The sequence below is a fragment of the Myxine glutinosa genome, chromosome 2 (assembly GCF_964187855.1).
Source record: "Myxine glutinosa chromosome 2, kmMyxGlut1.1, whole genome shotgun sequence".
NCBI classification, from domain to species: domain Eukaryota; kingdom Metazoa; phylum Chordata; class Myxini; order Myxiniformes; family Myxinidae; genus Myxine; species Myxine glutinosa.
The window spans coordinates 257694873-257708061 of NC_136262.1; the positions used below are offsets into that span (position 1 = coordinate 257694873).

The 13189-nt window shown below is 50.6% G+C and overlaps 1 protein-coding gene across 2 annotated transcripts in view; it reads left to right on the forward strand.

The window, feature by feature from the left end:
• Window positions 1-9625: 9625 nt before the first annotated feature.
• The window catches only part of AUP1 (AUP1 lipid droplet regulating VLDL assembly factor), a 92557-nt gene continuing 88993 nt past the window's right edge, over window positions 9626-13189 (forward strand). For both annotated transcript variants that reach the window (XM_068105832.2, XM_078772487.1), the window contains exon 1: window positions 9626-9739. In XM_068105832.2, coding sequence (XP_067961933.2) covers window positions 9699-9739 — 41 coding nt within the window. In that variant the 5' untranslated portion in view covers window positions 9626-9698. The remainder of the gene's footprint in view (window positions 9740-13189) is intronic.

A 13189-nucleotide genomic window follows, 5' to 3' on the forward strand; every position in this document is an offset into this window, starting at 1 on the left:
CGGATGCCCTTCCTGACGCCAACCCTCTTCGTCGTCTTTTACGACACGCAGGGATACGGTGTACCTATTCTTATCCAGGGTACACACCAGGATCGGCAAAACTGTATGTTATTCGTTATTCCAAGTTTTAATGCAAGGTCCAGTTAAAACTTGGAATCCTGAATAACCATCGAGCTACTGATGTTCCAGTATCACTGAGGCCAAGTGTGCTAAGTGAGTACTATTGTAAACCTAATGCAGGTCACTTAGGCCACCGGAAAACCCTCAGTCGTATTATGGTGGCCGTGGATGCGGGCCTACATTCACAGCCATATGAGGAGTTGTACGATTTGTCAATCAACTAATCCTCTGTACAAACGTCCTGTTGGTAACATATGCAGTCTTCGAGATCCGAGCGACCTCTGGATGTTCTGGGTGCAGACCTAATGGGACCTTTTCCCAAGTTATGCCGGTCATGTCTACCTTCTCGTCATCCTTGACCATTTTTCCAAACTTACACAAGTGTCCCCTCTGAAATCATCTTCTGGTCAGGTAATTGCTTCCGTATTTTTATGCCAGATCTTCTGCCGCTATGGCCCTCCTCAAAGACTGGTCCCCTATAATGGACCACAATTCACTTAAAAAGGCTTTGCCAGCCATTTGTGCTGAGCGGAATGTTAAACAGATGTTCATTTCAGCACATCATCCGCAAGCTAATTGGGTATAACATGGGAATATAAATTTTAAAGGTATTATTCAAGCAAACATGGTCCCCAAAGTCATGGGGACCGCAAAGCTAACCCCCGCTCTTGCAGGGAAAATGGCTTTTGAAATGCCTGTTGTTGTTGTTGTTGTTGTTGTTGTTGTTGTTGTTGTTATTCAAGCAAACATTGGCACTGACTGATCATACAGTCACGTGAAAAAGTAAGTAAACCCCATGTAAAGTTTAGACTTTTTCAACATATTTCAACATACAGCTATTTGATCTTCATTTCAACAATATTGATAGATAAAGGTGATATAATATAACAAATATCATCAAACATTTACATTTTGTAGTCCATTGTATAATTTAAATAAACATAAATGCAAATTTTGCATGTGGAAAAAGTAAGTACCCCCTTGGCTTAAGTGTGAATGTATGTCTCTAACGTGTATGTCAGAATGTATGTCACATCTCTAACGATGTTCCACAATAGGTGGTATTGCCCCCTTTGGCAGAAACAACCTCAAGTACACTCTGGGACAATGAAGAATTCATAGTGGATTATATGATGGTGAGATGCCCAGGCCCTGATGCAGCAAAGCTGCCCCAAACCAGAATATTTCCACCACCATGCTTTACAGTTGGTATCAGGTTCTTGTGGTCAAATGCTGTCTTTCGTTTTCGCCAAACATGTCTTCTGGTACTGTGGCCAAATAGCTCTACCTTTGACTCATCTGTCCAGAGCACATTGTTCCAGAAGTGCTGGTCTTTGCCGAGGTGTTCATTGGCAAACTTTAGTCTTGCCCTGATGTTCTTTCTGGACAACAAAGGTTTCCTCCTAGCACACCTCCCATGTAGATCAAATTTGTGCAGCCTCTTTCTAATGGTAGACTCGTGCACTTTGACATCAACAGAGGCAACAGCTACCTGTAGGTCCCATGATGACATTCTGGGGTTCTTAGAGACTTCTTTCAGCATCTTGCGGTCTGCTCTCGGGCTGAACTTGCTGGGGCGGCCTGGCCTGAACAAGTTGGCAGTCGTTTGGAATCTTCTCCACTTGTAGATGATCTTCCGGGCAGTCGAATGATTGATTTCAAATTGTTTGGAGATCTTTTTAAATCCCTTCCCAGACCCGTAGGCATCTATAACCTTCTTTCTGAAGGCCTCAGAGAGCTCTTTTGATCTTGGCATGGTGATGCCGCACACTTCAACAACAAAGAGCAAACCAAACTAAATGTCAGGTTTAAATAAGACAGGTTCCTCCAAGATCCTCTCCAACGATGTTCTAATCATTTGCACCTGAGCTGGTGCACCTGATTCTAATTTTAGGTATTTGAAGTAGTGATAAATGTAGGGGTGTACTTAGTTTTTCCACATGCGAAATTTGCATTTATGTTTATTTAAATTACACAATGGACTACAAAATGTAAATGTTTCATGATATTTGTTATATTATATTGTAGCGATTCCCGCTGAATGTACACAATCGCCTTGCACCTGCCAGGACGCGGCCAGGGCGCGATCGCCATGCCGGGCTCGTCCGGACGGGCCCAGACGCACCTCTCCTGGGCATGCCCGGACTCGCTGTTCCCGGGCACACCCGAACCGCCCGGACACGCCCAATCTCGTCTTTCCCGGGCATGCCCGCTCTCGCCTTTCCAGGGCTCGCCCAGAACGCCCGGGCACGCCCAGCCTCGACTTGCCAGGCCGCGTCCAGGACGCCCAGGCATGTCCAGACTCGCCTTTACAGGGCTCGCCCAGAGCGTCCGGGCATGCCCGCTCTCGCCTTTCCAGGGCTCGCCCAGCCTCGACTTGCCAGGCCGCGTCCAGGACGCCCGGGCATGTCCAGACTCGCCTTTCCAGGACTCGCCCTTGACACCCGGGCATGCCCGGTCTCGGTTTTCCCGGGCAAATGCCCCGGCATAAATGTGTATATATATTGCTGCCCGATAAACGGGCTTGTCAGAATACCTGAGCTGTTTTGTTTCAATAAAGCAACTCAGACGAATTCCGTCTTTGGTCGCGTCAATTCTTTCGACTCGCGTTGGAGCGCAGCTCCTTCACTGGTGACCTACCGACATGGACACGGCAGTGACTCTTAAACTGCCTACCTTCTGGGAGGGTCACGCGGCTGTTTGGTTCGCCCAGGCGAATCCCTCTCTCTATAACTCTCTCCCTATATCCCTCTCTCTATATCCCTCCTTCGCCAGCTGCCTCACCCGGTACGCCTCGCCCTGGCTGGCACGTCGATCACCGATCCCCACGCCCTCGCCAGGGAAGCCGATAAGATCTCCTCGGCGGGCCAACACATCGGCGCGGCTACCTGGAGCCTGCCGCCGTCCGAGGCGACGCCCGAGCGCCCTGCGCGGTTGGAGGCCGAACTGCCGGTGCAACTGGCGGCTGCCACGCCGCGCCGACCGCTTCCGACACGACGGCCGGGGCCTCCACCTGACCAGGCGTGGTGTTATTACCACGCCAGGTTCGGACACAAGGCTCGGACGTGCCGACCCCCGTGCACTTTCGGGAAACGGCCGGGCCGGCGTTCATTCCCAGCCATGAGCGCCGGCCACTCGGGAAACTTGCTTTTTATTCGGGACAAAGCGTCCGGGCGGCGTTTCCTTTGTGACACCGGCGCCCAACTGAGCGTCATACCCGCCTCCGAGCAGGACAGGCGGGACGCCGTTTGCGGCCCCTCTTTGGTCGCTGCTAATGGCTCGGCCATACGCACTTTCGGCCCGCGTGACGTCACCCTCTGCTTCGGCAGCCAGCGCTTTCAGTGGACCTTTGTGACCGCCTGCGTCCCCATGGCTTTGCTGGGCGCCGACTTCCTCTGCGCGCACGGGCTGCTGGTCGACGTCAAACGACGTCGCCTTGTCAACGCCGAGACCTTCAGCTCCCTGGCGTGCACGATGGGCAGCTCCGCGCCGACCAAACTGGCGTGCGCCCTCCCGACGGCGAACGAGTTCGCTCGCCTGCTCGCGGAATTCCCGGCCCTCACGCGGCCGACGTTTTCGGCCGTCGCAGTGCGGCATGGGATCGAGCACCACATACCCACTACGGGCCGGCTGGTCTATGCCAGGGCCCGCCGCCTCGACCCGGCCAAGCTCGCCGTGGCAAAGGCAGAGTTCGACGCGTTGGAGCACCTCGGCATTGTGCGTCGCTCCAATAGCGCGTGGGCCTCACCACTGCACATCGTGCCAAAGCCGGGGGGCGGATGGCGCCCGTGTGGCGACTACCGCCGCCTCAACGACGCTACCACCCCCGACAGGTACCCGATCCCGCACATCCAGGACTTTTCCGCCCGTTTGGCGGGACGGGTCATATTTTCCAAAATTGACCTGATACGGGGATACCACCAAGTACCTGTCCGGGCGGCCGACGTCCCGAAGATGGCCGTCATCACACCGTTCGGCCTGTTCGAATTTTTGAGGATGCCGTTTGGCCTCAAGAACGCGGCCCAGGCGTTCCAGCGCTTAATGCACGGCGTGCTGCGCGACCTGCCATTTCTTTTCATCTATCTGGACGACATCCTCGTCGCCAGCACGTCCCGCGCCGAGCACCTCCTCCACCTCCGAACACTGTTCGGTCGCCTCAGCGAGCACGGCTTAATTGTCAACCCGGCCAAATGCTACTTCGGCACGACGACCGTTGACTTTTTGGGCCACCGCATCACCAAGACCGGGGCCGTGCCGCTGCCGACCAAGGTCGAGGCCATCACCACGTTCCCGCGTCCCCGTTCCATCAAGGCCCTACAAGAGTTCCTCGGCATGGTGAATTTTTATCACCGATTCGTGCCCCGCGCTGCTCAGCTCATGCGGCCCCTTTACGAGGCCCTCCGGGGCAAGCCGGCCAAGCATGACATTGTTTGGTCCGCGGCCATGGACGCGGCCTTCGCGAGCGCAAAACGGGCCCTCGCCGACGCAACGCTGCTGGCTCACCCGGTGCTCAACGCACCCATCGCCCTCACTACGGACGCCTCCAACTACTCGGTGGGCGCCGTCCATGAACAATGGGTGGACGGGGTTTGGCAGCCACTCGCTTTTTTCAGCCGGCAACTCCGGCCGAACGAGTTAAAATACAGCACGTTCGACCGCGAGCTGCTCGGTCTATTCCTGGCCGTTCGCCATTTCCGACACCTCCTGGAGGGCCGCCCGTTCACGGCTTTCGTCGACCACAAGCCGTTGGTCTACGCAATGGCCAAAGTCACGGAGCCGTGGTCGGCCCGCCAGCAGCGCCACCTCTCCGCCGTGTCGGAATTCACCACGGACATCCGGCACGTCGCCGGCAAAGACAACGCCGTGGCCGACTGTCTTTCTTGGGCCAGCGCGAACGCGGTCCACCTCGGCGTGGACTTCGCGCTCATGGTGGCCGACCAGACCACCGACACCTCGGTGCAGGCCCTCCGGGCGGCGGACACAGGCCTCCGCCTGGCCGACATCCCCTTCGCAGGCACCGTCCTGCTCTGCGACGTCTCCCAGGGCCAGCTACCCATCGTGCCCGTTTCCTGGCAGCGCCGCATCTTCGCCTCCATCCACGGCCTTTCTCACCCGGGCCGGAAAGCTTCTCAGAAGCTGGTGTCGGCGCGTTTCGTCTGGCACGGCCTTCGACGGAACGTCCATGACTGGGCCAACGCCTGCACGGCCTGCCAGCGGGCCAAGGTCCACCGCCACACCCAGGCCCCGCTAGCCCCTTTCACCGTGCCTGCACGGCGTTTCGACCACGTCCACGTGGACCTGGTGGGTCCCCTGCCCCCATCGCAGGGGTTCACCCACCTGCTCACCATGGTGGACAGGACCACCAGGTGGCCAGAGGCCGTGCCCCTCACCTCCACCACCACCGCCGACGTGGCACAGGCGTTCATCGCCACCTGGGTCGCGCGCTTCGGCGCACCGGCGGACATCTCGTCCGACCGCGGCCCACAGTTCACGTCCGAACTTTGGGGCGCGGTCGCGCGCTCGTTGGGGGTCACGCTGCACCACACCACGGCCTACCACCCCCAAGCCAACGGGTTGTGCGAGCGGTTTCACCGCTCCATGAAGGCCGCACTCATGGCCGGCCTTCAGGACGACGGTTGGACCGACCGGCTGCCGTGGATCCTTTTGGGCCTCCGCACGGCCCCCAAGGAGGACCTCCGGGTGTCCGCCGCCGAGCTCGTCTACGGTCAGCCGCTCCACGTCCCGGGCGAGTTGGTGCCCGACGCTACCAGTCCCTGGTCCGCCGCACACCAGCGCTCGGACCTCCAGGAGGCCGCCCGACGATTTGCCCCCATGCCTACGTCCCGCCACGGTGGCCCCCAGTCCTACGTCCCCCCGGCGCTTCGCACAGCGGAGTACGTCTTTGTGCGTCATGACGTGCACTGGGGGCCACTCCGGCCGCCGTACGACGGGCCCTTCCGGGTCCTGTGACGGGGCGACAAGTCCTTCGTCGTCGACGTCGGCGGCCGGTCGGACCGGATCTCTGTGGACCGCCTCAAACCGGCGCACGTGGACGTCGACCGACCACCACGTTTGGCCCTTCCTCCGCGGCGAGGCCGCCCCCCGTCCACAGTTCCCCCCGCTCGACCACCCACCACCAGATCGGACCCCCCCCCCCCCCACGACCCTCCAGGGGTCGCTTTGGCCGGGTCATCCGGACCCCCCTTAAATTGACCCTGCCGGTGCAGGTCGATTCTGGAGGGGCGTGTGTAGCGGTTCCCGCTGAATGTACACAATCGCCTTGCACCTGCCAGGACGCGGCCAGGGCGCGATCGCCATGCCGGGCTCGTCCGGACGGGCCCAGACGCACCTCTCCTGGGCATGCCCGGACTCGCTGTTCCCGGGCACGCCCGAACCTCCCGGGCACGCCCGGTCTCGTCTTTCCCGGGCATGCCCGCTCTCGCCTTTCCAGGGCGCGCCCAGAGCGCCCGGGCACGCCCAGCCTCGACTTGCCAGGCCGCGTCCAGGACGCCCGGGCATGTCCAGACTCGCCTTTCCAGGGCTCGCCCAGAGCGTCCGGGCATGCCCGCTCTCGCCTTTCCAGGGCTCGCCCAGAGCGCTCGGGCACGCCCAGCCTCGACTTGCCAGGCCGCGTCCAGGACGCCCGGGCATGTCCAGACTCGCCTTTCCAGGACTCGCCCTTGACACCCGGGCATGCCCGGTCTCGGTTTTCCCGGGCAAACGCCCCGGCATAAATGTGTATATATATTGCTGCCCGATAAACGGGCTGGTCAGAATACCTGAGCTGTTTTGTTTCAATAAAGCAACTCGGACGAATTCCGTCTTTGGTCGCGTCAATTCTTTCGACTCGCGTTGGAGCGCAGCTCCTTCAATATCACCTTTACCTATCAATATTGTTGAAATGAAGATCAAACAGCTGTATGTTGAAATATGTTGAAAAATGTTGAAAAAGTCAAAACTTTACAAGGGGTGTACTTACTTTTTCACGTGACTGTACGTCATGGTGTCTTCATGTTGCTGATTTTCATGCGATTTTCATGTTTCCGAATTTGCCTTTGCATTGAATTCTGTCTGCCATGACACCACCGAGATTGCACCTGTGCAGCTTATGTTCGGTATTAATCTCAACGATGAAAGTAAAAATCGCCAGTGACCTCCAAACAGTGACCTCTCTGCCCCCCCCCCCCCCCAACGACATCCTATTTGTCTCCATGCCATACCGTTCTCCAAAAGGTAACCTCTCCCCCCCCCCCCCCCACCCCCCTCACAACCACATCCTATTTCTCTCAATGCTGTACCGTCCTTCAAACAGTGACCTCTCTATACAACTCTCTCTCTATATCCCTCTCCCTATATCCCTCTCTCTATATCCCTCTCCCTATATCCCTCTCTCTATATCCCTCTCTCTATATTCCTCTCTCTATATCCCTCTCTCTATATCCCTCTCTCTCTATATCCCTCTCTCTATATCCCTCTCTCTATATCCCTCTCTCTATATCCCTCTCTCTATATCCCTCTCTCTATATCCCTCTCTCTATACCCCTCTCTCTATATCCCTCTCCCTATATCCCTCTCCCTATATCCCTCTCTCTATATCCCTCTCTCTATATCCCTCTCTCTATATCCCTCTCTCTATATCCCTCTCTCTATATCCCTCTCTCTATATCCCTCTCTCTATATCCCTCTCTCTATATCCCTCTCTCTATATCCCTCTCTCTATATCCCTCTCTCTATATCCCTCTCTCTATATCCCTCTCTCGATATCCCTCTCCCTATAACCCTCTCCCTATATCCCTCTCTCTATAACTCTCTCTCTATATCCCTCTCCCTATAACCCTCTCTCTATATCCCTCTCTCTATATCCCTCTCTCTATATCCCTCTCTCTATATTCCTCTCTCTACATCCCTCTCCCTATATCCCTCTCCCTATAACCCTCTCCCTATATCCCTCTCTCTATAACTCTCTCTCTATATCCCTCTCCCTATATCCCTCTCCCTATATCCCTCTCTCTATATCCCTCTCTCTATATCCCTCTCTCTATATCCCTCTCTCTATATCCCTCTCTCTATATCCCTCTCTCTATATCCCTCTCTCTATAACCCTCTCTCTATATCCCTCTCTCTATATCCTTTTCTCAACATCCCTCTCTCTACATCCCTTTCTCTATAACCCTCTCTCTATATCCCTCTCTCTATATCCCTCTATCGATATCGCTCTCTCGATATCCCTCTCCCTATATCCCTCTCTCTATATCCCTCTCTCGATATCCCTCTCTCTATAACTCTCTCTCTACATCCCTCTCTCTATATCCCTCTCTCTATAACCCTCTCTCTACATCCCTCTCTCTATATCCCTCTCCCTATATCCCTCTCCCTATATCCCTCTCCCTATATCCCTCTCCCTATATCCCTCTCTCTACATCCCTCTCTCTATAACCCTTTCTCTACATCCCTCTCTCTACATCCCTTTCTCTATAACCCTCTCTCTATATCCCTCTCTCTATATCCCTCTCCCTATATCCCTCTCTCTACATTCCCTCTCTCTACATTCCCTCTCTCTACATTCCCTCTCTCTACATTCCCTCTCTCTACATTCCCTCTCTCTACATTCCCTCTCTCTACATTCCCTCTCTCTACATTCCCTCTCTCTACATTCCCTCTCTCTACATTCCCTCTCTCTACATTCCCTCTCTCTACATTCCCTCTCTCTACATTCCCTCTCTCTACATTCCCTCTCTCTACATTCCCTCTCTCTACATTCCCTCTCTCTACACTCCCTCTCTCTACATTCCCTCTCTCTACATTCCCTCTCTCTACATTCCCTCTCTCTACATTCCCTCTCTCTACATTCCCTCTCTCTACATTCCCTCTCTCTATATCCCTCTCTCTATATCCCTCTCCCTATATCCCTCTCTCTACATTCCCTCTCTCTACATTCCCTCTCTCTACATTCCCTATATATATATATATCTCTCTCTCTCTCTCTCTCTGTCTCTCTCTCTCTCCACAGCTTGTGTATGATTCCTTAACCCCGACCTGGATGATTCAATCTGTAACCTTACAGGTCGGATTTGTGCAAATGGCAAATCCACCTTTCTGCACCGACGTGGAGACGATCAACTTTCCTGCGAATGCCTCCTGTTCCTCTCCCGCTCCAATTAATCCATGATCTGATCATGTTCCATGAGAGTCCATGTCTCTCTCGCTGTTGCAGAACTTTATCTTGCTGCACAGATGTGCGACTTGGTGGCATTTCCATTTTTAAACCTGGATCTTCGCAACGACAACCAGTTTTTTTCTAACATGGCATAAATGTATTTTTACTGTATTCTCAGCTAGGCTTGTAAATTCATCTTCTCGCCATTTTAAATAAATATTGTTCCATGAAGACTTGCTGTGAATGGAAGGTAAATAAAATGTTTGGCGTTTACGGCTCTCAGTTTATACAAAATATAATAATAATTAACTAATCATTAAAATATGGCATTTTAAAACAAATATTTGCGATAAGGGGCGGGGCCAAGAGCTTGGCGGAAGAGGAAGTCGAAAGTGCTTCTTAATTCTTATTGTTGAAAGCAATGGCGTGCCCCGCGATAGAAGAGCTCTTTGTGAAGTCTAGGTCGGTACTCACTCTTGTTGGTATTTGTTCGTAAATGCAATGGATATGAAAATTTCGTTGACTGACTATTATGTTTTAAATGTAGTATTTTGGTTTGTTTTTGCCTTAAAACGGTGTTCTGTTACTTCAGCTGGTGCCTTGGGCTTGTGAAACTGAAAGGTAACGTGTGTAACTTGTGTGTGGCATTCAAAACGAGAGTTCAGCACTTTTATTAAATAAATAAATATATATACTTTTGCTTCTATATAATTATATAACATTAATATATATATATATATATATATATATATATATATATATATATATATATATATATATATATATATAAAACACCCCATGCTCCACTTCACTCCCCGCAGATTCGTAAAATGCTTGGTTTGACAATAATGAGGAAACCTGCACCTCATTGGGTTCATCCTCACAAATGGTGGTATTTTCTTTAACTGGTATTGGATAATGAGTGAATGGGTGTGAATGAATAGGTTGATGAATGAGTTGAGGAATGAGTTAGCAAGTGAGTTGTGAATGAGTTGTGAATGAGTTGTGAATGAGTTGTGAATGAGTTGTGAATGACTGGTGAATGACTTGTGAATGACTTGTGAATGACTTGTGAATGACTTGTGAATGACTTGTGAATGACTTGTGAATGAGTTAGGAATGAGTTAGGAATGAGTTAGGAATGAGTTGTGAATGAGTTGGTGAGTGTGAACACTAACCATTACCATTTCCATGCCAACATTCCTGCTTTTCTCTGCAACCGTTGGTCCGATTAACAGGAAATTGTCACCAGAGCTGCGCTTCTTCCTGTATAAAAATTTAATTGCAATTATGACGTCATAGGTCACGTGGTACTGGCCATCTCCGAAAGCGCTGAGTAGAAAAAATTGAGACATGGCTCATTGTAAAGAACTCTCCATGGGGAATAACATGCGTTAATGATGATGTCATAATTTGACAAGTACAAAACTTCATCCGATCAAGATGAAATTTCTTGAGCGTCATTTAGTGATAAATTGGTGGAGCAAAAAAATAATGACCATCGGTCCAAATATTTTTGCCTTTGATAGTGGACAGGGTATTACATTTGGGTCAGTCTGTCTGTCTGCACAGAACGAGTATGCTTTTCTCTGTAACCGTTGGACCAATTGCCAAGGAATTTTCACCATCGGAGCACATCCTCCTGTATTATAATGTCATATGTAACGTGGTTCGGGCGCCATCTTGGAAAACCCGAAAAACGTTTCACCTCCATCTCCAAAAACCGCTCCATGGGAAACGAGTACAAAAAGTTTTAATTAAAACAAAAGCCGCGTCGATGTTACACAATGCCTAGATGCAGCTGTGCCTATAACGTCGATGTTATAGGCACAGGACATTCCTATTGATTCGATTACTTGATGTTATTTTTGTGCAAAGTGAAAATATATCTCGGCAATTTCCCGTGTGTGGTGACGAATTTTTAATATATCTCGGCATTTTCCCGTCTGTTATTTCAGGCGGTGTATGACTGACCATGCCGCGATTTAAAAAATATATATCTCGGCAATTTCCCGTATGTGGCGACACGTGAACGGAGCTATGCTCCTCTCTCCACATTATTGTGATGACGTATAAATTAAATATTTCATCGTGACGATTTGTCATCAAATGGACGAATTTTTAATACATCTCGGCATTTTCCGGTCTGTTATTTCGGGCGGTGTATGACTGACCATGCCGCGATTAAAAAAAAAAAAAAATCTCAATCGACTTGAAGTTACAGGCCTTTGAGAATTCATTTCGTTCTATAAAGGGCAACTTTCATCGGATTTTCTTCCCGTTTTTTTTCAACCGAGTCTAAAACTATGTTAGCGACTGTGAAAAATGAAATAATATATCGAATTTGATTCGAAATAAAACTGTGTGAGAGAGGAAGACACCACGGGCCTACAAAACAGGCCTCAAAGCTATGCGAGTTAATAAAATGGTGGATATTTGTTTATATGAAGCCTCTCCCAGAATGGGTGGAGCTATGGTTCCCAGAAGGGGTGGAGCTTTGAGGTTTTGTCTTCTCTGCAAGAACAAGAAGAAGAAGAACAACAACAACAACAACAACAGCAGAGGGCACTCTATGACCAGCGTCTGCGACGCGGCTAAAAATGAATTATGGCTCGGTCAAGTACTCCCCATGGGGAACAACATATGTCCATGACTGTCATCGGTGTCTTCATTATGACGTCATAATTAGACGAGTAGAATGCTTGACCGATCAATTTGAAATTTCATGTCCATGATCTACACAAAAATTGTATGGGAGGATTAAATTAATGACGTCATCGGTCACGTGGTTCTGCATCCATATTGGATTGAACATAAATCGATGTCATCAATAAATCACACAAACACAGCAGCTAATAAAATCCACACAAACTACAAACACATCCTGGTGAGGGTCTGCAATCTCTGATTGCTCTTTCTTGTTATCTTTGTATTTCCCAAGAGCCATGCAATATTGTACAAATATTCTTCAAGTATGTACTTGCAAATGTCAAACTACAGTAAACCCTCTGTATCTGTGAGTTATTTTTCCGCTAGTTTCACGTATTCACGAACTAGTAAATGTACATCGTCCGCAAAACCCCCCGCGTCACCTCTCACTCAACCATCAACACCAGGGACATGAGGGGAGGGGCGCAGAAGTTGATACTGTACAGTACTGTATTTTGTTTCTGCAAACACCCCGCTGCACCTCTCGACTCAATGCCGTGAACTTGTAAATTACTGTTAAGTATGATATGGCCTCTAAACAAGATGAGTGGGGAAGGCGAGTCTGGAAAGAGCCAGAAGAAAGTGATGAGTTTGAGTGAAAAATTGAACGTGTTAGACGGGCTGAATCCGGGTGCGAGTACATCCGCCGTGGGCATGAATCGTCATTCTTTACCATTGGTAGATATGGCCAAAAACGATACATAGCAGGATATTTCAATAAGTTATGTCTGGATTTGGACGAAACTTTGTGGACAGGTTGTGTGTGTGACGAGGAAGAATCGATTCGATTCTGGGGAAGATCTGGACATGGATTCGGATATGAGAATTATTTCATTTTTAAGTGATTCTTCACCATTGAGTGAGATGGCTAAAACCAACACAGAGCAGGATATCTCAAAAAGTTATGTCCGGATTTGGGCAAAACTTTGTGGACAGGTTTTGTTTGTGACGAGGAAGAATCGATTCAATTTTGGTGAAGATCCGGATCCTGATCCGGCTAGTAGAATTTTTAAAGTGATTCTTCACCATTGAGTGATATGGCCAACCAGGTGTAGGTATGCTCTCAACGAAGTGCTGTTCTAGTTTTATGAATTGTTCTTCAACATTTACCATTCTTCACATATGTTCAGTCTCACTCGGGATCCTAACCCCCCTTTCCCCATGAAACCAAGGTATCCGTATTCGTGAGGTTTAATTAACAGA